Genomic DNA, 25,448 nt, shown 5'->3' with positions numbered 1-25,448 from the left:
CTAGCAGATAACTCCAGAGCCATGGTTCCCTCCAGATTCAGATCTGGGTGCCAGGGCTTCTCTCAGAAACTGGGGATGAAGCCTGGAGTCTGGTCCCCAAGTCTTGTCTGCATCCTGACTCTGCACCCATTTCCTAAGAACATTCCAAGGAAGCCTGGAGGTGGGGCAGGGCTAAATAAGTATGTAAACCACTGAGACATTTGGCTACAAAGCTCCGACCTGGAGGTTGATAAAAATTTAGAATCAGATTTATTTCTCCAAAGTCTCATAATGAAAACTAAAATTGATTAGAAAGTTAGAACTTCAGAATGAACGAGCCCGTCAATAAATTTGGGGCTGACTTCTCAGGGGATTTTTTTTTTTAACACCAAGAAACAGATTAATGAAAAATAAAGATTCACTTGAAAGATAAGTCACTTCATTTCAAGACTCTTTCCACGAGATGGATCACCACTGCTTTATGACATAAATTTGCAATCAGCCCTATTGATTTCTTAATGCTTCAGAGAAATATTGTTAAGATTGATTTAAATCCTGAGTGTGCCTGTTTGGGGGGAGGTGGGGCAGTATGGGGAGAGGGGAGAGAGAGGGAGGGAGGGAAGAAGGGAGAGAGGGAACATGTGTCAAGATTTATAACAATATGCGAATATCTATATGTATGTAGCAGGGTATGCCTGGATGCCTATCCAAGGCCTCTGCCAGTATATTTTGATGTGAATGGAGGTGACGTGGTACTGTGTATATCACACATATACAGGTGTATATCATGGTGTAGGCGGCTCTGCGTATGTAGGCGTATGTGTCATTGTGTACTGATGTATATATCAGTGTGTTTCGATATGGACGTGGGTATGTAATAGGAGAGTATATGTCAGGGCGAAAACAAGGGCACCTTGCAGATATATTTGTGTCTATAATAGATGTCTGTCTGAATGTGTGAGTGTATAGATACGAACCCAAATTCAGAAATTTGCCCCCTTGCAAACTAGCAAACAGGACTGCCCAAGTACAGAGAGGAACGTTATTCAGGCATTAACAAAAAGTCAAGTGAATTTAATACACGCACACCTAGTTAATGAGTTCAAAACAATTACGTTAAATTAAAAACTTCATTTTATTGCATTAACAGTGAGCTTAAAAATGCAGTTCATTTTAAACATTCATTGAATTTTAAAAAACGGGCTGTTTTACTAACTTAATTGTTGTACTATTAAGTACTATTAATAATATTAAGTACTATTAAATAATAATATTAAGTACTATTAAATAGTAGTACTATTAAAATAATTATTATTATTTAAAATAATTAAAATAATATTGTACTACTTTTTAGTACAATAAAACGTGGGCTTTTAAATTCACTGCATTGTCTTTAAAGCCCTGATTCAAGCTGTTTTTATATGCCCTGGGGTGTGTGCTCTCTCTCAGTACGTAGACGGGCAGACCCCACATTAAAAGAGCCAGTTTCTATTCGTGGGTCTAAATGTTTCTGGCCACGGGTAGGTGTGGACTGGGATGTTTGCTTTGATGGGTCTGGATGTGAAGGGATATATTGGGATCCAGCATGTGTGTATGAGATCGCGTATGAGAATGTCTGTGTTGGTGAGTGTTTACCTGTTGATGCGTTCTCTCTCAGAACACCTGTGTGTATGGCTGGTTGGGTATCAGGGTTCAAGCTGGGGGTGACCGTATGTTTTCCACCCTCCAGGCTGATGCCAGTGGAGTTTTCTCCCTTTGCCTGGCCAGCTGGGATCAGCCCTTCATTCCAGCTGGCCCAGGCAGAGCTCCGAAGTGCCCCCTTGTCACCGGCCTGTCCTCGCCCATCTCTGTCCCTCCATCCAGGAGCTGGCTTCAGGCCTCAGCTCTCAACACACCCCAGCCATTGGCCAGGATGTCAAGGGCAAACCAGCTCCAACAGGAGCTGGGCCTACACCAGAGTCAAGGACTCTTTTTTTTTTAACTTGTGGTAAAATATACATACCATTGTATTTACATAAAACTGAACATTTTAACCATGTTCATGTGTTAGAAGTCAGTGGCGTTAAGTACATTTACGGTGTTGAGCAACCGTCACCACTGTCCATCTCCAGAACTTTTTCATGATCCCAAACAGAAACTCTGTGCCCATTAGACGTTAACTCCCCACCCAGCCATCCTCCGCCCCTAGTAACCTCTATTCTACTTTGTGTCTCTAAATTTGCGTGTTCTAGGTACCTCAGAGAAGCATCATACGATATTTGTCCTTTTGTGTCTGGCTTATTTCACTTAACATATTTTCAAGGTTCATCTATGCTGTAGCGTATATCAGAATTGCATTCCTTTTTAAGGCTGAATAATATTCCATTGCATGTATAGACCACATTCTGTTTATCCATTCATTGATCTGTGCACACTTGGGTTGCTTCCACCTTTTGGCTGTTGTGAAGAATGCAGCTATGCATATGGGTGTGGAAATACCTCTTCAAATCCCTGCTTTCAATTCTTCTGTGTATATACTCAGAAGTGGAATTGCTGGATCATAGGGTAATTCTATGTTTAACTTTTCGAGGAACTGCCAAACCGCTTTCCACAGCGGCTGCACCATTTTACATTCCCACCAGCAACGCCCAGGGGTTCCAGTTTCTCCACATCCTCACCAACAGTTGTGATTTTTCATTTTTTAATAATAGCCATTCTAGTGGGTGTGAAGTGGTATTTTGGGACTCTCTCTCTCTTTTTTTTTTTTTTGCAGTACGCGGGCCTCTCACTGTTGTGGCCTCTCCCGTTGCTGAGCACAGGCTCTGGACGCGCAGGCTCAGCGGCCATGGCTCATGGGCTTAGCCACTCCGCGGCATGTGGGATCTTCCCAGACCGGGGCACGAACCCGTGTCCCCCGCATCAGCAGGCGGACTCTCAACCACTGTGCCACCAGGGAAGCCCGGGACTCTCTCTTTTTATTCAAACTAATTACCTACCTCCCTCTCCATCAGGTTACGTTCTGTCTGCTGTTGCATTTCTCCCGGGCCCCTGAGCCCATGCCAAATGATATCCCTATTCATTCATTCATTCACCCATTCATTTATTCAATAAATATGTATTGAAGGCCTGTTACATGCCAGGCACCATTCTAGCCTCTGAGAACAAAATAGGCAACACTCCTCATCCCCACGGCACTTACATCCCAATGGGGACAGATAGTCAAAGACATAAGTAAACTATATGGAACGTCAGATGACACTACTGCCATGCAGAAAAATAAAACCAGGAAGAAAGGTAAGGAGCACTAAACGGAAGGCAGGGAGCACTCTTACACGAAGAGCTTAAGGAAGGCCTCATTGAGAAGGCGGCGTTTCAGCAAGGACACTGCAATGTTGAGGAGGCGAGCCATGTAGATACCCAAGGAAAGAGTGTTCCCCTGGATGGGAGTGTGCCTGGTGTGAACAGCAGAGAGGTATGTGCAGGAGCATAGGAAGCATGGGGGAGAGGAGACGGGTCCAAGAGGCATGGGGGTGGGGTCAGATCCTGTAGGGTTTTGCAGCCATTGTAAGGACATTGGCCTTGACTCTGGGTGATATGGGAGCCTTTGAAGGCTTGGAAGCAAGGGAGTGACATGATCCGACTTTGGTTTTAAGAGCATCTTCTCAGGGCTTCCCTGGTGGCGCAGTGGTTGAGAGTCCGCCTGCCAATGCAGGGGACACGGGTTCGAGCCCTGGTCCGGGAGGATCCCACATGCCACGGAGCAACTAAGCCCGTGTGCCACAACTACTGAGCCTGCGCTCTGGAGCCTGTGAGCCACAACTACTGAGCCCGCGCACCTAGAGCCCATGCTCCGCAACAAGAGAAGCCACTGCAATGAGAAGCCCGCGCACCGCAACGAAGAGTAGCCCTCACTCGCCACAACTAGAGAAAGCCCACAGGCAGCAACGAAGACCCGATGCAGCCAAAAATAAATAATAAATAAATAATTTATTTTTAAAAAAAAGAGCATCCTCTAAGAATGTCACTGTGTCTGTCTCCTCCCCACCCCACCCCATACTCACAGGCACCCAAGAAGGAGCTGCAGAACGGCGTCATCCGGGGCTACCAGATCGGCTACAGAGAGAACAGCCCTGGCAGCAATGGGCAGTACAGCATCGTGGAGATGAAGGCCACTGGAGACAGCGAGGTCTACACCCTGGACAACCTCAAGAAGTTCGCCCAATATGGGGTGGTGGTCCAGGCCTTCAATCGGGCTGGCACGGGGCCCTCATCCAGCGAGATCAATGCCACCACCCTGGAGGATGGTGAGGGCACCAGTAGAGGGTAGTGAGCGGGTACAGATCTCAGCTGTGGGCAGAGCCAGGGCTGCCAGGGAGGGCTCGGGGCCCTTCCCTCCTCCTGAGCCCCGTCATGGTCCTGTGGTCCACACAGGCTCCCTGGATCCCTCCATCTCCTCTCACCCATTGGGTCCTCGAGGGATGCTTGGTCCATTTAGCACTCCGGGCCTCTCCATCCATTGGCTGGCTCTCTATCCATCGCTTGCTAATGCTGTGCCCATCGGTCTCTCTATTGATCTGTTGGCCTGTCTGAGCGCCTGTCTGTGCACCTGCCTGACTCTCCGTCCGTGCTTCTCCCTCTACCTTTTCCTCCTTCCTCATTCTGGCCCCTCACCCATCTTTGTCCCCAAGCTCTTTCCTCTGTACTCTGGGTCCTGTTTCTCCTCCCTTACATCCTCCAGGTTGGAAAAAGGGCAGGAGCCACGTTACCTTTGTACTTCTGGGCTGGAATCTGTCCACCATCTGTTTTAGGGACCTGAGATGAGACTGTGGAGGTACGATATCCCAAGGTCCATGGACAGAGGATTTAGGTTCCGATTTTTAAAACTGAATTCTTTGAGGACTGGAGAGCACTCCAACTCTGATGAGTGAATTAAGGGGCCCGGTTTCACGGGGGAGAGAGGGTTAGAAGGCAGCAGGAGCCTGCCTGCTCTCCAAGCACAGAGAAGAGCCAGCTGGTATCTGAGCCTGTGCCAGGAAGGGAGAGGAGATGTGACCCTTGATGCCCCCCAGAGATAGAGCCGGGCTGGTCACAGCCCCACAAAGAGCAGATTAAACAGAGCTTCCTTCTTGATGCTCCAGCCTAAAACCACGATGTGAGATTAAAAACTGTCACTAAGTCTGAGCCTGCCCCCAGCAGAGGGAGGGAACTGACTGCCCCAGTAACATAATGACATCACCCCATGGCCATCAGGATACCCAGCATTCCACCCTCTTGTTAAGCGTTCCATCCTTTTGTTAAGCAATGCCCGCTCCCTGCCTCATTCTCTCTGAAAATGCAGACATCCTTGGGAGGGAGGATGCATCAGGTCAGAAACACCTAAGTGGCTACAAATTGGAATTATCTGGGGAGTTTTAAAAATCCTGATGCTTCATCCCCAGAGATTTCCATTTAGTTGCTCTGGGGCACAAGCAAGGCTTTGAGAGGGAGCAGGTGTCAGTAGCCCCAGAGCACTGGGCCCCTGGGGAAAAGGGAGAACGCAGAGAGAGGGAAAGGTGCATAGAATGCACAGAGGTACAGAGAAGCACCTGAGCTACGCTGCCACCAGCTGCCCAACCCCCTCCACCAGCCCGGAGCCTCACCAGCCCCCCATCGTCCCCCTCCCTTTTGTGATGCTGGCCACGGGCCCGGCTGGACTGAGGAAGACCAGCTTGTCGCCTCTTAGTACCATCAGTACCAATCCCAAGCAGTGCTCTGACGCAGTGGTTCTCAGACCTGAGCGCACATCAGAGGGCTGTAAAGAGATTGCTGGGCCCTCCCCCAGGGTTGTGCTTCAGCAGGTCTGAGGTGGGGGCCAAAACGGGCATTTCTAATAAATTCCCAAGTGATGCCGATGCCATTGGTGTAGGGAGCACCTGTGAGAACCACAGCGTTAACAGCCAGGTCATTACCCATAAAAGGAGCCAAGGCTCGCGGAGGTTAAGAGCCTGCGCAGAATTGCCCGTCTAATGAAGAAGAGTCCAGGTCAAAATCCAGGCCTGACCCTGAATCTCGCCCTCTTTCTACTTCACCCTATTGTTACCCTGTTGCTTGGGGGCAGGGCTGGATGCAAGACCAAGTGATGTGGATGCAGGATGCTCAGGGAAGTCGTGTCCAGGGGGAACAGCTGCCCCAAGACCACCCAGCACACCTGACCAAACACTAAACTCCGTCCACTGGGGCCATCCCAGAAAACAGCCAGGCCAGGCCCACCTTTGGCCTCCATCAGAGCCCCACCTCCCTTGCTTTGGGGGGCTGCAGTAGGGGCTGGGTGCTGGGATTACCAACAGGGAGAGATCAGCACGGACTGTGGAGTCCTTTTGCAAACAAAGGAGGAGAAGGGGATGAAAGTTTCCAGCAGCATTTGCTCAGCAGTTTTTCATACTTAATTAAGGGCCTCGTTAGCCTGTCAGATCCTGATCGTTTCCTTGCAATATTAGCACTCCTCCTGGGGTATTCAAGGACCCCTGCTTTAGCAATAGTGTCTCTTCCATAATTATATTACCTTCATTTTGTTCGAACGGGCTATCTGTATTAGTTTATGACACTGGGTCCCTAATTACATGGTGCTTATATTTTTACACCTAAGTAATATGAAACAATAATCATTCTCAAAGAGGATCGTTAGGGTGATGTATTATCATTTAAATGCTCATAAAAATTAGAGTTGCCTCTTGTGGGGCAACGGGATCTAATTACCTTCCATCCAGCCTGTGCCTGCTTTCTCCCACTCAGAGCAAAGCAGACGTGGCCTTTCCCTTTGCCCCCAGCTCCTCAGAAGCCAGTGGAAGTACCACCAAAGTTGTCACTCGCCGACGTGGCTCTTTGCGGCCTGGTGTCACCACTGTCTCTCATCATCATCGTGCAGCAGGGCCGCCTGCAGGGGATGGGACTTAGGTTAAACTCAAAGGTAGATCTCAGATGGAGAGGGTTAATGGCAGGGCAGACCACCCAAGTTGGTCTTAGAGAGTGTTTTCCATCACCCAAGGCATTTTGGTGTCTTCAGAGGCAGGGACAAGGGACAAAAATGTAATGATCCTAGAGGTCCTAAAGGTGTCTGCGGAACCTCTTCTCCCCTTGCCCCAGGGTTGCTTCAAATCCTCTTCTTTTCCTTCCCTTCAGCTTGGTATGAGGACACAAGGGTCCCTAGAGCGGGGCCTTGGTTCAGACCCCGAGCTCAGGTGACATAGAGGGCTGGCAGCCATCAGATAAGAGCATCAGTTACAGATCCCTCCAGCACTGGCTTGGTCTTCCAGGTTCCGTTATGTTCAGTGGATGTGGACTCCCTGGGCTGTGGTGCCTACTGGTGAATCCCCAGGGGCTCATGCCTGGAGTTCATCACCTTCTTCCCCCAGCGTTTACCCAGAACCAGGAACGTGCCACCCAGAGCCCAGGAACCAAGCTGTAAGGATCTCTATTCACCCAAATCTCCAGGAAAGGAGACTTGGGTTGACTTCCCGGTCACCAGCCCAAAACTCTTGCGACTCGTTGAATCAGGAGGGCCTCCCACTTGTGTCACCCAAAGTTCCTCTGGCTGGGCAGCAGGGCCCCACCTGCGCGTGGATGTGTCCTGTACCTTCCTAACCAGGCCTTTCAACTCTCCCCCCGCCCCTGCAGTGCCCAGCCAGCCCCCCGAGAACGTCCGAGCCCTGTCCATAACTTCCGACGTGGCCGTCATCTCCTGGTCAGAACCTCCACGCAGCACCCTCAACGGCGTCCTCAAAGGCTATCGGGTCATCTTCTGGTCACTCTACGTTGATGGGGGTGAGTCTGCTGGGAGTGGTGGCCGGCTTGTGGAGCGAGAGGCACGGGGTTGGTGGAGAGCCATACTAAGGGCTGAGCACCTTCCATGGGATGTCGAGTGGAAGTCCACCCCCTCCTCCATACCTGTCATCCGGGGGTCAGAGCCGGGACCAGGGTGGGTGGGGTACACATAGTCATCTCCCTGGTGGGGACGGACACCAGCTGCTCCTGGACAGCAGTATGTTGGGCAGGGATTTGAGGGGTGAGACAGGCACATTTGCTTTTCTGATGGAATGTGTTGATATTGGGACTTTGTGGCTGTGTCAGTCAGGACAGGTGGCGCGCTCAAACGGGGCAATTGAGGAGACTTTAATGAAGGTGCTGCTTCCCAAGGAGTCTGGAGGGAGGACAGGGCCCCTGGGACTAGCAGAAGCAGGAAGCCATCACCGCCTAGGACTGAAGGAGCAAGAGGAGGAAGCAGGGTCACCAGAACCCAGGGAGAGCCACCCGTCAGCCAGACAGACAGCGAGGCATGTGGTCTGTGCAGATGAGCCGCCCAGGACCTGGAGAAGGGTGCACAGCGGAGCTGGGGGGATAGGAATGGCAGAAGGAGAAAAAACAAAACAATGGCCCGACACTTCAGGTGCCTGCCTTCCCCTGGGATGCAGTAGTCCAGACAGGTTTGTGTAGCCCCAGACACACCAAGGCCCTGCCCACTGGTGTAACAGAGCCCTTGCAGTGACCAGGAAGTCTGCAGTCTTGCAAGCCAGAGGCCCAGCATCCCACACTAGGGAAATGAGTTTGCCTCCCCAGATCCTCAGCCTTTTGCCACGTGTCCCCTGGCTCCTCCCTTCCCTCCTGGAGGACCTGGGACTCCAGCTCATGGTCATCCCTCCGTGGCAGCGGCCCTCCCCTTCCCGACCTGGATTCTGCTCTGCCCAGAAGCCCTGCTGACAGTAGTTGTCTCTCCCTGCCACACCTCCATCATCTCCTCCCAAAACACAGAGACCTGAAGGTTTCCCGAGGCCTTATACGATGAGATGGCCTCACATAGCTGTGCTGAGCCAGGGATGGGGCCTCATTTTCCAGAATTTACTTCCACTTTTCTAAGCCTGTGGCTCCCCACTCAGCCCTTAGGTGAGGAAGGCATCAGCCTCTCTAGTCTCCAGAGGCAACGTGGATTGATGGCCATGCCGCCCTCTTCCTGGGTCTTTCTCTGTCTCTAGTCCTAGACAGGTCCACCCTGGTTTCTAACCTTCCCAAAAAGGAAGGTCCCACCACTCAGGCCTCTGAGGTTCCCCTGCACCGACCTGGAGTCCCCTCAGGCTGGGCCTGGCGTCCTCACCCTCTGGAATCTGGCCGACTGCTGCCTACCCCTGGCCGGGCCCTCTGCTGGGCCTTTGCCTGTGCCAGGTCCCTGAGAGGCTCCAGGGTAGGTTTGCCGGCACTAGTCTTCTACAAGCCGGTGTCTGGGGCTGTTTTCTGAAAAGCCAGTTGTACCAGGGGTAGGGCCGTGAGCTCAGGAGTCTGTCTCTTTCCTCCTCCTAAGGCCCTGGCCATCCCATGGGACCCTCTCCCTAAGCCCTTCTTCAGAGTCTACAGCACGTTCCTTGACGTGCTGAGAGCCAGGACGACAGGTCCTCGCTGAGCCCGAGGAAGGCTTGGCCCTTCCACTGGCCTCGCCCGTGTTCTCTGTGCGGGTTCTTTGCAGGGAGGGTGTCCTCAGTGGTGGGGAGAAGGTAACGGGGATTGACCCCTTATCCTCTCGAGAGTTCAGGGCGCTGGTCCGGGAGTGGTCAGGTGCAGGGGAGGCACCCTCAGCCTGTCATGCCCCCTGGATCCGCTGCCTAGGGAGAGCTGAGAGCCCAAGGAGGGGCCGGGCAGCCAAGAGGAGCAGCTGCTGCCTGGCCGCCTGGTCCAGGCTCCCCTCCAGGTCCAAGTCACTCCTGGGGTCCCTCACACGGAGAGAGGTTTGGGTGGAGGACAGGGGAATGTGGCTTGGAGAGATAGACAGATGGGACTGTCCTATGGGGAGAGTATTAAGCTGCATTTGGTGCAAGGTTGACTAGGGGCCAAGGCCCAGCTGGCATTTGTCGCTCACCCTGGTTGGGCCACCTGGGGAGAAATGTGGTCCAGGAGCAGTGCCCCAAATCCGCACCCATGAACTTGAGGTGGAGGGTCCCTCTAGTCGCCACCACCATGGAGTCACGGTCTGAGCCCAGTGGAGCAGGCCGGCCCCGAGCCCAGCCTGGCGGAGGGGCGGCGGCTGGGGGACCGTGGCCTGGCCGGCCTGGACCGCACTCAAGGGCTGCTCGTGTCCGGCAGAGTGGGGCGAGATGCAGAACATCACCACCACGCGGGAGAGGGTGGAGCTGCGAGGCATGGAGAAGTTCACCAACTACAGCGTGCAGGTGCTGGCCTACACCCAGGCCGGGGACGGCGTGCGCAGCAGTGTGCTCTACATCCAGACCAAGGAGGACGGTGAGTGCGCTCCTCCAGCCCCGGCCTGGCCTCGGACCGCGTGGCAGCTCCCAGGGCCTGCTGCTGAGCACTGCCCTCGAGCCACCCCGCTGCTCACCCAAGGAGAAGGGTGAGAGCAGAGCCCCGTCCTTTCTCCTGTCCCTTTGGTTCGCTGAAGGGTGACTCTGAGGACACTGGGGCCCTGCTTTGGGAGAACACAGCTTACTGTAAGTGGTGGTGAGGTGCTCCGAGACTCGAGCGTAACCTTACAAGCCACCGTACCCCCTCCCCCTGCCGCACTGGGTCAGAGGCTGGATAAAGCCTGTCCCCCCAACCCCAGGAGCATACTTTATGGCACCTGCTCCCCTGCAGGGTTCAGCCTGGTGTCCTCTGGGTACAGGTGGTTGGGACTGGGGGAAATGGGAGCATCACCCCACATGTCCTAGGTTAGAGACTCGGCGATCACCCCACAGAGGCCCCAGAATGGGCCAGGCCCTGGACGCTGGTGTGCAGGGGGCTCTCAGGGAGGGAATGGGATGTGCTTCCACTTGGAGCTGTGATCTCAAAGCCCTTCTCCATGGGGGCGGAACCGGAAGAAAACAGAGATAAGGAGCCAAACCTCAAGGGGAGAGTGATGGAGTCACATGGCGGAGGCTGGGAGCTGAGTCAGCCCAGGAGGGGTCAGGTTGGGAGAAGGGCCAGACTTCCTGCCTGGGCTGGAGCTGCACACCTCCAGGGGCCTTGCCGGATCCAGGAGGTGCTGTGTGTGACCATGCACAGCTCCAAGCTCGTCTTCCATTCCCTTCCTCACCGCCCCCGAACCCCATCACTGAGTTGATTCTAACCCTTCTGAGCCAGGTGCTATATCGGCAGAAGAGTCGGTTGGTGTTAAGTGCCTTGCACACCCTGGGCGCTTAATAAACGGTAGCCAGGGTTGCCATCATGGCTTTCTTCCCACGCAGCCTCGGGTTTTTCAAAGGATACAGAGACCCACAGTCTAGGCTCTACCCAGACACTTTAGCAGAAGGAGCTGGAGGGGTGAGAGGAGTTACAAGGAGAGCAGCTCTAATGTGATGATGGAGATGTTCCCAGTGCAGCCCCGCACTTGGTGACTTGGTGACCGGACCAGCTCAGATTAATGCTCCTTACTCTCCCTAAGCCCCTCCCTTTCCATCAGATCATCCCCCTCCCCCACTTAAGCTCTGAGCAATTAAATATTTACCAACCTGCCCGCCCTACTTTTCCTGTCATTAATCCCCCCATCGAGGTTTCCTGGGACAGCTCCAGGCAGAGCCACCTGCTCTTGTGTGGAGACCGAACGGAGATGGTGCTCAGTGCCTGGCCCCTTTCAGGGCCTCAAGGACACACACACACACACACACACACACACACACACACACACACTGGCACCTTCTTGGCCTCTAGAAATTAACCACCCAGACCCCCAGACTTTTTGTGTCCTATTCTGATGCAAGGCGTGAGATGTAAGCACCTACACATGTTTAACTGACCAAGGCAAGACCCCACAAGGGTATCCAAAGGTCTAAGAGCACCATCCCTCCCTACAAGGAGCTGTCGACCCCCTACCCTTGAGCTGCCTACGGAGCCACACACAGGGACACGCACAGGCAGGGGCCAGGTCCTAAGGCAGCAGCTTCCCTGAGTGGAAGGGACACTGGCAAACACAGCAGCCGTGCGCGCCCCAGCCCTGCCACTTATTGGCAAGTCACTTAACCTTTCTGACCCTCAGTTTCCTCATGATAAAATGGGGACAGTGCCTCATCTAGACGTTGTAAGAAACAACATAGCTATAGAATCCTTTCTAAAATGTCAAGTGCTAGCAAATGGTAGTTGCTTTATGCCTGCCAAGAGCTGGCAATGAAATGACTGCTTCTGATGGACCCAGGTGCCCTTGAGGGAAGCCTAAGCTGAAAGGGGCCTGCTGTCAGCTGAGGTCTCATCCAGAACAGTGGTCCTAACTTGACATGTGTGTGACGCGCCATCATAAGCATGATTTAACCTTCCAATAGCCCTATAGCATAGGTATTCTTTCCACTTTAGAGATGAGAAAACGGAGCCCTAGAGAGCTAAGGCAACTTGCTGAAGGTCACAAAGCCAGTGGGTGGCAGATCCAGGCTTTCTTGCCTCCCTAGCCTCTATACTTTCCATCATACCACTTGTATCTGTTAGGAAGCCTTTGGTTGATTTTAGCAATAAGCATGTTTATTATCATATATAACAAGAAGTCTTGAGTAGGGCAGCTCCAGGCTTGGTTAGCTCAGTGGTTCCCATCTTTCTGCTCTGCGATCCTCAGTCTGTCAGCTGTTCCTCCCATGGCCTCAAGATGGCTGCAGCTCCAGGCATCACGCCAGACAAGACAGAGTTCAGGATGAGAGAAGCAGTCTCTTCCTATGGGCCTCTCTTGGGAGTAAAAGAAACCTTTCCCAGAAATCCCCTCAACAGGTTTATGCTCATTTCCCATCAGCCACAGTGGGGCAGTATGCCTCTAGTGAAGCTAGTCACTGAAAGGAGAAGGGAATTATCACGGCTGACTTACTCTAATCCTGATAAATCCTCTGGTGAAGGCGACGGAGACAGCTTTCTCTGAAGGGTGGAGGAGCATGGGTGACCCAAGCAAGAGTGAGACTCTGCAAGGAATAGGAAGGAATGACAGCAGAGGGGTAGGTGGACAGCCAGGCCCGCCCCAGCCGTGCTGCTCCAGCCCCACCAGATTCTCCCATTTGTAGGTGGTAGTCATTACAGTGGTTACTCAGCTGACTTGGAAAGCAGACAGACCCACATTCCAATTCCAGCTGTGCCATGGGACAGATACCCTCATCTGAAGACTCTGTGACTCCGTACCCACCACTACCCCTCCCCCTCAGGAATTTGCATTTTGCCAAAGGAAAAAAATTACCAGAAAATTTAGAGAAAGCCAAGATACATAAAAAGATAAAATGCAAACATATCAATTCAAGCTCATTTCTTAAGTCCAGATCTCTCAGTCCGAGCCTGGTTTCAGGCTGGCTCGGCTGCACTCAGTTCACGAGCTACGAAACCTCTTGCCTACCGCTTGTCTCCCCTGTGAATACCAGACCTAGCTACATGGCCTCGGAGTGCAAAGTTGGGTTGGATTTTAGACCACTTTAAAGGTCTTTAACTGAGGAAGAGGCTTGAACTAGAGCCGCATGTTAGGATGGTAACTCTTGTAGAAGCGTGGAGGATTGATTGCAGGAAGGGGATGGGGGATTAAGGACTTGGGTCAGAGAGGCCTCTTAGAACCTGTGGGCATCTAGACAGAGAAGAGGAAGGTGTGTGCTAGTTCAGCAGCAGTGAGGATGAAGGGAGGAGGACGGACACGCTTAGGAAAACGTATCAGAGGAGTTCCGCTTCCAGGAATGGTAGACGCGGTAACTCAAACCCACTCTCCTCCTTGCTGGGACACTAGGAAATATGAATAAAATATTTTTTAATACTTGCTTCAAGGTATCAGAGAGCTGGCAGGAAAGTAAAGAGTTACTGGGCCAGGATCCAAGCAAGAATGGAGGCCCAAGAGGTGAGCCTGGTATTTGGAACAGCTCTTCCCCTCAGGGGCATTTGCTGAATCTGGAGGCAGTGACTGAGAAACTAAGCAGTACTAGAAAGACATTAATTGGAGGCCAGGGCCTACTAGGGTGTGTGGGTCTGTCTGGTGAACCCTCCTCCCATCCCCTTCACCCCCCACCCCTGCCTACTTTGAGTTGAGACCATGAAGGGTAGAACTCTAAGATTAAAAGTGGACCACAAAGGGCTTCCCCGGTGGCGCAGTGGTTGAGAGTCCACCTGCCGATGCAGGGGACACGGGTTCGTGCCCCGGTCCGGGAAGATCCCACATGCCGCGGAGCGGCTGGGCCCGTGAGCCATGGCCGCTGAGCCTGCACGTCTGGAGCCTGTGCTCCGCAACGGGAGAGGCCACAACAGTGAGAGGCCTGCGTACCACAAAAAAAAAAAAAAAGGGGGGGGGGGACCAAAAGTAGCTCAGCCTCAAATCATCTCAGTCCTAGAAATTAGATTGAGGTGACCTCAGGTTGCTAGTGCCCCAGATTGCAGGTGCCTGTCAGAAGCAAACATGAATTCTCTCTTTAGGAAGATTACATCACCTGAGACCTCAAATTATTTCCACAAGCAATTTTGCAAATAATGTGTCTGGCATACAGTAAAAAATAATGGTGACAATGTGAACAAAAGCCAGCAGAAAAAAAAAAAAAGACAAAAGAAACAGGTCCACAAGAGTTCCAAACATAGGTTTTATCAAATATGGACTTTAAAATAATTATTCTTAACAATTGAAATTTGAAATTTTAAGAGTATTGGAAGCTATCAAATGGAAAATCTAGAAATAAAAACTATTAATAACTGAAGGGCTTCCCTGGTGGCGCAGTGGTTGAGAATCTGCCTGCTAGTGCAGGGGACACGGGTTTGAGCCCTGGTGTGGGAGGATCCCACATGCCGCGGAGCAACTAGGCCTGTGAGCCACAACTACTGAGCCTGCGCGTCTGGAGCCTATGCTCCGCAACAAGAGAGGCCGCGATAGTGAGAGACCCGCGCACCGTGATGAAGAGTGGCCCCCGCTTGCCACAACTAGAGAAAGCCCTCGCACAGAAACAAAGACGCAACACAGCAAAAATAAATAAAATAAATTAATAAACTCCTACCCTCGACATCTAAAAAACAAAAAAGGGATACAAGAGAACAAACTATACCTAATAAAATAGGTGTTGGAGGGACAACAGAGCAGAACAGAATTAAACCAGAGCCCCTAACTCCTCATAAAAAATTTAAAAAAAAAACTATTAATAACTGAAATTAAGAACTCACTAGATGGGTTTAACAACAAATTAGTCAGAGCTAAAGAGATAAATAGTGAACTGGAAGATAGGTCAGAAGATAATACCTTCTGATATTATAAAGACAAATGAATGGAAAATAAAAGAGCAAATAAGAGAATGGAAAATAAAAGAGCAAATAAGAGATATAGAGCAGTGATTTTCAAACTTTACTGTGCATACAGATCACTTGGGGATCATGTTAAAGTTCAGATTCTGATTTAGTAGATCTAGGGTGGAACCTGAGATTTTGCATTTCTAACATGCTCCCAGGTGACACTGCTGCTGATCCATGGACCACATTCTGAATATCAGGGACATAGAAGATGTGAGAAGATATCCCAAAGAAGAGGAGAAAGAGAATGGAGCAGAAGATAAAATGTCTGAAAACTTTTCAAGGCTGTGAAAGACATCAAGCCCAAATGCACGAAGCTCTACAACCCTCACAGGCAATAACTTAAAGAAATCCACACCTAGGCTTATCATAATAGAGCTGCTAAAAAACAAAGAGAAAAATCTTTAAAGCAACTGGAGGATAAAAAGGCCACTTACCTTCAAAGGAGCAAAAATTAGATTGTCAGCTAACTTATCAGAAACAATGGAAGCCAGAAAACAATACAATGCTATATTTAAAGTATGTATGAAAAAATAGTTATCAATCTGTAATTTTTATACCTAGCAAAAATATTTTTCAAGATTAAGATGAAATAAAGACATTTTCAGACCAAAAAAAACTGAGAGAATTTATCATCAACCTACCTGCCCTGGAAGAAATACTAAAGGGTGTTCTTTCACTAGAAGGAAAATGATCCCAGGTGGAAACTCAGTGATGTAGGAAGGAAAGAAGAGCAATTAACAGTGAACATATGGGTAAATCAAAATCGATATTGATTGTGTAAAATGGTGATCATGTCATCGTCTTGAAGGGGGATCTAAAATATATACAGAATTAAAATATACAACAGTGGCATGTAAATTGAGAGAAGGTAAATGCAAGTTCTAAGTCCTTGCATTGTCTGAGAAGACAAGTGCCAATTAATAATGTTAGACTTTGGTAAGGCAAAGATTCACATTGTAATCTAAAAGTAATTAAAGACTGTAAAACTAACAGAGAGGGGGAAATAGAGTATTTTTAATACTCAATCCAAAAGAAGGCACAAAGGAGAAAACAATAGATGGGACAAATAGAAAGTATTTAGTACGATGGGATATTTAAACCCAAATATATCAGTAATAGCATTAAAGATAAATTGACTAAATTCTCCAATTAAAAGATAAAGATTGCCAGATTGGCTAGCAATGAAACAAAACCCAAATATGTGCTGTTTATAGGAGACATCTAAAACATAATGGTGTAGAAAAGTTAAGCATGAAAAGATGGAAAAAGATAGACATACCATGCAAAACTAAGAGAAAACCAGAATATTAATATCAGACATAGTATGCTTTAAGGCAAAAACTCATTCTTAGAAGGACACTTTGTTATGGTAAAAGACTTAATTTACTAGGCAAATAAAGCAGTTCTAAATTTTTATAAACTTAATAACCTTGAAATATATAAAACAAAAACCAACAGCACTACCTGTAGTGTTGGGATAAATAGATAAATCTATAATCGTAGTGGGAGATTTCAACATATTTCTCTCAATAACTGATAAGAAAAAAAAAGTATGCAATGACAGAGAAGATTTGAACACTGCAAATTGCCCCAGTGGCCATCCTTAGACCCCCTTGCATCCCGAAACTGCAGAGACCCCTAACAGAGGTAAATGGCAAGGCTATAGCAGTGAAGAAGGACAGAGTTAAGGATGATTGCGAGCTTCTGGGTTCAGGTCCCTGGACGGATGATGCTGCTGTTTTTAATTATTTTATTTAACCTAGAATTGTTGACCACTTATTAGATTTAAAAAATTGAAGTAGGTGCTAAAAGCTGAGAGTCACGGGAGGGAATGCAAAAATACTAGTTGTTACAATCTATTGAGTGTCTTCTGTGTGTTAGGCACTGTGCCTAATTATTTTAATTAGCACTAATTCTCACTACAGACCTTTAATGTGGTTGTTATGTCCCTATAGATGGGGAAACTGAGGCTCAGAAAGGTAAAATAAGTTGAATAGGATACCATCACAATCTTCAAAGGAGCATAAAAGCTCCCAGGAGGGAAGGCAAGTCACAACAATACAAGGGAAAGATGAAGAAGGAGACTGTGGGCTGCAAACAGGATGCTTCCAGTCTCCCAGGCAGAGCCCTGGGGTCCCAGCCAGGCCAGGCAGGCTCAGACATGGGAGCAAGGGGAGGTCAGAATCCATACAGATTGGATCCACTTAGGATGGATTTCTCAGCCAATTCTAAAGTAGACTTTCCCTCCCGAAAAGAGAAAGCGCCTAGCCAGACCCCCAAGGGCAGTGCCCTGAGCACATGACAGGAAACACAATCACCCACTGGCTGACCACTGACCCTTGACCCTCGGGAGGAGGCCTGCTCTGTGAGTCTCTAGAGTCCCCAGCCTCAAGGAGCTCACAGGGCAAAAAGCAAATTGACCTGTATATTTGTTTGGCCTAAGTACAAGCTTCATTAGTAGGGTCATTGGGATCAAGATGAATTCCTTATGGGTTCTGTTTCTTTCTCGTGTTTCTTAAGTCCTTGGTTCTGGCCAAACAGTTCTGAAACTGGCCACTCCCAGTGCTTCCATCTCAGAGACTTTGTTACAAGCCCCTAATAATCACCACCTGTTTGCCATGCTAGAACCTCCTCCTTTAAACCACAGCTCAGAGATGCCTCCTTCAGGAAGCGCTCCCAGATTGATCTGCCTCACTCTCCCCACCCTGTCATTCTTTCCCAAAGGCTTTGCTCCTCCTTTCTCTAAACTGACCCGACCTTCCCCTGCTCAGTTCCAGGTCCCCCCGCTGGCATCAAAGCTGTCCCTTCATCCGCTAGCAGTGTGGTTGTGTCATGGCTCCCCCCAACCAAGCCCAACGGGGTGATCCGCAAGTACACCATCTTCTGCTTCAGCCCCGGGTCTGGCCAGCCGGTAAGTGGGCCCAGGGCCAAATGATGAGCAGGACAGGAGAAAGAGAAGGTACCTGTAGATCAGCTGGCTTCTGAGCCAAACCCTGGGGCTGCTTATATCTGTGCTGCTTCTTGGATTCATGCATAAGTATGGGCACTGGTCACCCAAGAGTGGCTAAAGCCTTACCCCAGTCCATCTTGGGTCAGTCCTCTGTTCCAGGGGCTGCAAGATTATCACAAGCCCTGGAAGCTCCTTTGAGTCAGGGGTCACGTTCAAGCAGGTGGGAGGAGAGGGCCTCGGCTCTTCTGGTCTGGCTGACCAAGGAAGCTCCTAGCAGATCCCAGAGCTCTGGACTGGGGACTCGCTGGCCCACGGCCTTTGGAAATGAATCAACTTTTCAGTATGATCAGTCCTGGCTTGGAGGGCTGCTGGAGCTCTACCCTGAGTGGCCCCCCTCAGCATGGCGCCAGTTGAAGAGAGAGGAGAAGGTGGGGACAGACGGGGGAAGGCAAGGGCATCTCTCTCTGGGCCAGGGTCTGGGCCTAGCCTAGGGGAGAGGACTGAGAGATAGCTCTATCTGCCTAAACCTGGGAGCAAAGTGGGCAGCCCCCAGGCTGGGGCACAGTGCGGGGGGCTAACCCCTGCCCTCTACTGAGGGCTGCTAAGGGGGAGGAGAGGATGAGGGTAGGTGCCGTGGGATATGCATCCGTATCCCATAATAGGCATCCTTCCCTCTGCCTCTTTCCTTATCTCCAGCCACTCAACCAGAGTTCTGCTGGGTGACTGCTCTGCACACCTCTTATAGTTACAAGAGCAGGTGCAAAGACACCTGCCCTTGGGGCGCTTCCAGTCTAGTGGGAAAAGCAGAGGGGTGCTCCCTGGGGAGGCGTGAGTACTATCAAGGGATGTGCTCAGGACCGGGGAGAGCAGGGAGCAGCAGGAAGCCAGCTTCTCCCTCCATCAGCAACTTGTGATGTGACAGCAGCCCCAGCACCTGCAGATGAGCTTCCGGCAGCCCGGAAAGCTACCCTGAAATTGCTCGGTAACTGTGTCATCATCTCATCCTCTGTTCTCTGCTTTCCTGTGGTCTTTCTGAATTACCTCTGAGCCCTAGGTGGCCCCGCGCCTCACCAGTTAGGCCAGAGTTCTATTACCAGAGGGGAAGCCCAGAAATGTCTTTGCAATGACTCCGTCCCCTCCTCTCCATCCTCACAGCCACTACGTCACATGCAGAAAAGTACATATATGATGACTATACAACTCCATGAATTTTCACACATCCAAGTATGCAGAAGGGGGGATTCCCAGAGCAGGGAACAGGACAACACCCCAGAAGGTCACCACCCTCCCCCTGCAGGCGTAACCACCATCCTGACTTCAGAGTAGCATTGCCTCTTTTTGTACTTTATATTACACACACACACACACACACACACACACACACACACACACACACACACACACCATTTGCCTAGCTTCTTTGACCCAACATTATTTTGAGTTTGTGAATTTCATCCATATTGTTCTGTGTGGTTAGAGATCACTCACTGTCACTTCTGTATAGTTTTCAATTACGTGTGTGTATCACAATTTATTTATCCATTGTGTTATCCGTTGATAGGCATTTGGGTAGTTTTCCGTTTGGAGCTATTACAGATGGTGCTGCTGTGAAAACTCTTGTCCGTGTCTCTTGGTGCTCTTGTGTATGCGTTCCTGTTGGGCCTATGAGAGGAACTGCTGGATCACGGGGTCTGCAGGTGTTAGGTTGAGAACACCCTGCCATTGTTGGGGGGTTGCACCAATTTTCCAATCAACATCTTCAGCCACGTCTTCTGCCCCTTTTGCCCCCTCCTCCTGCCCCTCCCCCACACACACGTCCTAGGCTCTTGTTACACTCGGCTTGTCACCGTCTGGACAGCCGCTCTGCCTTTCACCCCCCAGCCCTCTGCCCCCGCTGATCCTACCGCCCATGGCGTGTTCCTCATCCTCTAGCACACGCTGAATGCATTCGCTGACAGTTAGCTGCTCACTCACCTGTCTCCCATACTGGTCTGAGGGGCCCTGTGAGGACAAGGGCAGCATCTATCTATTCATCTTTGGGTCCCCAGCTGTGGAACATGGTGCCTGGAACATCATCGTCACAGAATACGTGTTTGATGAATGAATTACTAGCAGCCTGGCAATTGTAAAGCCTTAGACGTTGGGCAAGTTTCCCTTCATAAGTTGATGAGAGGGTGGGAACTCATTCTCCAGCTTGGGTTTGTATGGTCATTACTTCCTCTGATAATGAAGTCTTTCAAAGGGATTGGTATCTGGAAACGCAGCCTCCTCATTAACTCAGGCTCCAGGATGCCCAGTCAACTGGCTGGGGACACATGTCCCAGGCTCCGGAGCAGAGTGCCTGGTCCCCATGCCCTCCTCCTGCTGCTGGAGACCTGGGGACCCTCCCTCCTTCCTCTTTATGCCCCGAGCATGGAGGAACCTCCTCTCTCCTGGGGAGATTTCCCATCAGACATTGTCACATGGTGGGTGGGGCAGGTGTGCTAGTGTGATGAGAACTGCAGTTCAGCCATGTTGCAAGGCAGGGACTGGGCTGAACGAGGGACCAGGGGACCTAACCACCACGTGTGACTGTGTAATACGATTGCTTCGCAGAAATATATTCCAGATTCCAAACAACTGCATCACAAATTCATTTATGAAAGAGCTCCAGGAGTGAGGGCACACTCGTGGACGTGTGATGGTGCAAGACTGTGGGAGTGAGTGTGGGGTGAGAGGCAAATGCACGTGAGTCTGTGTGTGTACATACTGGAGTGTATGAACTTGTGTGTGCGGAATCCTCAGAATAGATGAGGGAAACTACATATGGTGCAGGATCCCAGGAATTACACCCTAGGGCTGGCCACAGCTGCATTGAGTCCTGTTAGAAATTTTACCAAACAATTTAATACACTTGTTGTTTTTCTCTGATTATCAAAATAATACAATTTTATTGTGGAAAATTCTGTAAATATATAAAATATAGAGAGGAAAGTAAAAATTACTTGTACTCTCATTCCCTAAAGATAAACATTGGCAACATTTTGATATATAATCTTCCAGCCTTTGATCTGTACGTATACCATGGTTTTGTTTTGGTTTTTTTACAAAATTAAAATAAAATTTTACACAATTGATATAATCTGCATTTTTCATGTAACATATGAGGGGACTTTCCCACACCATCGAATATTCTTTTTTTTTTTTTTGGCTGCACCACATGGCTTGTGGGATTTTAGTTCCCCGACCAGGGATTGAACCCAGGCCCTTGGCAGTGAGAACGCAGATCCTAACCACTTTACCACCAGGGAATTCCCATGACATCAAGTATTCTTTTAAAATATTATCTGTATGTACATAATCTATTTAGCTAGCCCCCCAATTATTCTATATTTAATGTTTTTAATTTTTCACCATTATAATGTTTCATTGAGAGTTCTTCATAAAAGTTTTTATGTACACGTTTTATTTTTTTCTTAGGTTAAATTTCTATAGGAATTCCTGGGTCACAAAGAGTATGAATATTCTTAAGGTTTGCATACACGTTTGCAAATTACTCTTCAGAAATTTTGCGCCAATTTATACTTCTTATACAGCATTATAAGTAGTATATACTTCTTCCTTGTGCCCATACTAATCCAAGGTGTTATATATTTTTCTTTTTTTGACAGTTGGGATTTTTTAAAAAAGAGATCTTGTTTTAAGTTATATTTCTTGGATTACTAGTTAGGTTGATTAGTGCTATGTGTTTTCTGGCAGTTTTTTTCATCTTTGGGTAATTGTCAATTCATGTCCTTTGTCCATTTTTTATTTGGGTGTATCATGGTTTTCTTCTTATTGATTTGTAAGTGCTCTTTACATATTAAGGATAATAACCATTTTTGATCATATATGTTTCAAGTATTTGCTTGCCTTTGATTCTAGTTTTTATTATACCATAGGTTTTCCTTTTGTATAATTTAAATTTATAAATCATTTTTGATTTTTGCCTTTATTTTTGTTATTAGGACAGATAAATATTAACCTATAGTTTCTTCTTTCATAGTTTTACCTTTTTTTAACCTTTGATTCACTGGGACTTTATTTGGGAGTAGAGTTGTGTATTTCTGAAAGTGATTTCAGGACATTCTTGGGGAATCCAGGTTAAAAGAAGGTACCCAGGATCTGGGTAATATGCTAATTCCTTCAGGGGGAAGCCAAAGCATTCCTGCCCTGTGTAGACACAAATGTACATTCAGGTACACACTGACACACACAAGCAAGTACACTCAACTTTTCTCTACACATGCATACACACACACACCTCCACCCTCACAGAAAAATGTGCCAGGAGAAGACCATTTCCCCTTTTACGAAAGACTTGCACACCCCTTGCCTCATATGTGCCTCACTGTAACCACACAGGGTAGGCCGAGCTGTATTGCTTTCTCAGTGTGCAGGAGAGAAAACTGAGGCCCCAGAAACCATGGGAGACACTGTGGATCATATAGCAAGTGAGGCAAGCAGGTATCAAAGCCACTGCCCTGCCCTGCCTCGTGCTCAGATATGACCTGCAGATACCCACACGGTCCCCCAGTGCTGCAGCCTGAGAGGACTTCCCAACTACTAGGGCTCAGGGTGGCTTTCAGGGACCTCCTGGATTCAAGACCAGATCTCCACAGGGAGGCAGGAGGAGGAGTTTGCCAGGGAGCTCTGTGTGTGTTGTGAGGATGCCTGTACCTTCTCCCGAGCATCTCCCTGCACACAGTCTGGGGCCAAAAAGGATGTTTTCTCCTATTGTAAGTCACTGGGCCCCTCAGCCCTCCCATGGCGGACAGAGAATGTCCTTCTGTGACCCCATATCTGTCTGGAGGTCTGTCCCTCAGCACATGCGTGAATGTGTCTACATGTCCGTGTGCGTGTGAGCGTGTGCATGTAGGCGTGTGTGTGCAGGATCCCGTGACTGCAGAGATAACTAATTATTAGCTCCCTCTGGCCTTGGGGGCCCCCCATCTGTTCCGGGGCTGCTCCCCCTCCCTAGACTTCCTCCCTGATGTCAAAGAGGCCCTGGTGCTGTCCTGCTTTCCCTTCCCCACAGCTGACCAAAAAATAAAATAAAATGAAAGTCAGCCCCATCCCGCCTGCACCAGGAAAGGGGCTGACAGGAGGTCTGCAAACTAGCGCTTATCAAAAGCTCCTTCTCAAATTCATTTCAATATCTGAGCCTCTGGTTTCCAAGACAACGTAATCTTTTCATCAAAGCAACTGGTAAAACCACTGGGATCCGATATTGTTTTGTTGGCAACTTGTCAAAACTGTCATTTGGTTAAAAAAATTTTATAGATTTATATAACCTACAAATATATATATGGTGATCTATACCACTAATCATCATTAATAAAGTACTGCCCCCTGAAGGTTTCTTAGTTCCCTCTCCCACCCCTTCCTCCCCCAGAGGTGGGGGGGAGGGGGGAGGAATGAAGGAGCAGTCATTAGACAGCAGGGCTGGGAGGTGACTCTGAGTGGGGACAGGCTGGGGGAGCCTGTCTACAGCCCTAATAAGGCAAATGTAGTAATTTAGCTTCTTCCCAGAGACTCCCATTACTCAGGGTTTTCCTGAGACCCTCCCTCCCCGCTTCTCCCTTCTCCTCCATCTCTCACTCAGAACACTCACATTTCCTGGCCTGGAGCCACAGTGGCCAGCGCCTAGATCAGTCCAAGAGGTAAACTGAGGCTGACCCAGCAACACACCAGAGCAGGCCCGTCAGCTCCCAGGGCCGAGCCCCGTGCCAAGTCCAGGGCAAACTCTGTTCACTGTGGCTCCAAAACCAGAAAGGGCGGACTAGGCAGGATCCTGCCTCCCCGGCCCCCAACCCGGCCGTCACCTCCTCTGAGCCCAGGGCCCCCAGCAAGGCTGGAGGCGGAGGTGGAGGCCCAGGGGACTTGGGTCTCAGCATGCGTTCGCCTCTGCCCTCTGCCCCGCAGGCTCCCAGCGAGTATGAGACGAGTCCGGAGCAGCTCTTCTACCGGATCGCCCACCTAAACCGAGGACAGCAATACCTGCTGTGGGTGGCTGCTGTCACCTCTGCCGGCCGGGGCAACGGCAGCGAGAAGGTGACCATCGAGCCTGCTGGCAAGGGTGAGCAGCCTGGGACTGCGGCAGAGGGCAGAAGCCGCCCCCGCCTAGAATTCCGGTTCTCCCCCGGGGGGGGATGTCTTCCCTCCACCCTGTCGGTGACCTGGCTGTAAGGGGCTGGCCGGCCGCCCGCCTCCCTCCTGCACGCACCAAGACCGGGCCTCTGCTGCCCCCTGACTCCCAGAAAGCCTCACAACAGGCTCGAGGCAGCACCGCTAGCCAGGGGCGCTGGGCGTAATGCACCCTGGTCCCCAGCTCCCAACTCCTGCCCAGCTCAGCTCCTCCAGAGGGGACTGAGGCGGGGTACACCGCTTCCACGGCGCAGAGAGCTGCCAAGACGGCCCCCTCCTTCCAAAGCCGGGACACCTCAGGCAGGGGTGACCCCACTGATCGGTGGTTCGTTCAGCAAACAGACATTTACAGGGGGCATGCCAAAGGAGACTGTGGGCTAGATGGGGCACGCAGGGTGAATAACACCATGTCTATTCTTGGGGGTGCCCTGCTGAACCCCTGGCCTGGGCACGTGTACCCCCACTTTACAGGGAATGACCGTTCTGAGGCCTCAGCCCAAGATCGAGACAGAGGCCACCTCGCGGAGCTGCCGGGCCGCCTGCCCTGCGCTAACCCTGGGGCATGGGACTTAGCCACACAGGCCCGAGACTTCCAGCCTCTACTCTGACCCTGGGCTTCCCTGGGCCCTCCCTCGTCCCACAGCCACCTGTCGCTGTAGCCCTGGGGCCCCAGGACCAGGGCGCGGGTGGTTGGTGCCTGCCTCAGCCCAGCCACCCTCCAGGGGTGACCAGCTTCCTTTGGCTGAGACCCTCCCTGGACTCAGGGTCAGCGGGCACTGAACGGAGGGCCCGCAGCTGCCCTGCCAGCGGGGGCTGTCATCCCATTTTCCAGTGGACACTCTGAGGCCGGGGTGGCACGGTCTGCAAAGACAGCTGAGAGTGGTGGGCTAGCGTTTCTGGCTCCAAGTCAGGGCTCTTTCCACAAGGCCTCAGGTGTCTAACCTCCCCTGGCCCCGCCTCCCAGAGGGGCTACCCAGCCCTTCTTCTGCACTTGTCTCCTCCAGGAGGGAAGGGGCCCAGGGCCTCCGCTCCTCCCAGGACAGCTGGCGCTGGCCCAGAGCGTGGTCTGAGAGCCTGGGTGTCTTGGCTGAAGGCCGGCCCCTTCCCCTGTGGAAATCAAATGGAACATGTTCCCAGAGGGCTTCGTACTTCT

At 50.4% G+C, this 25,448-nt stretch overlaps 1 protein-coding gene across 1 annotated transcript in view; it reads left to right on the top strand.

Moving 5' to 3' along the window:
- Positions 1-25,448, top strand: part of DSCAML1 (DS cell adhesion molecule like 1) — a 342,838-nt gene that overhangs the window by 303,263 nt on the left and 14,127 nt on the right. Inside the window, exons 17-21 of the mRNA XM_079930621.1 lie at positions 4,022-4,262; positions 7,612-7,758; positions 10,063-10,218; positions 17,952-18,091; positions 24,074-24,227. Coding sequence (XP_079786747.1) covers positions 4,022-4,262; positions 7,612-7,758; positions 10,063-10,218; positions 17,952-18,091; positions 24,074-24,227 — 838 coding nt within the window. The remainder of the gene's footprint in view (positions 1-4,021; positions 4,263-7,611; positions 7,759-10,062; positions 10,219-17,951; positions 18,092-24,073; positions 24,228-25,448) is intronic.

The sequence above is a fragment of the Stenella coeruleoalba genome, assembly GCF_951394435.1.
Source record: "Stenella coeruleoalba genome assembly, chromosome: 8".
In the NCBI taxonomy this organism is placed as follows: Eukaryota; Metazoa; Chordata; class Mammalia; order Artiodactyla; family Delphinidae; genus Stenella; species Stenella coeruleoalba.
This window is presented reverse-complemented; position numbering and strand designations above follow the sequence as displayed.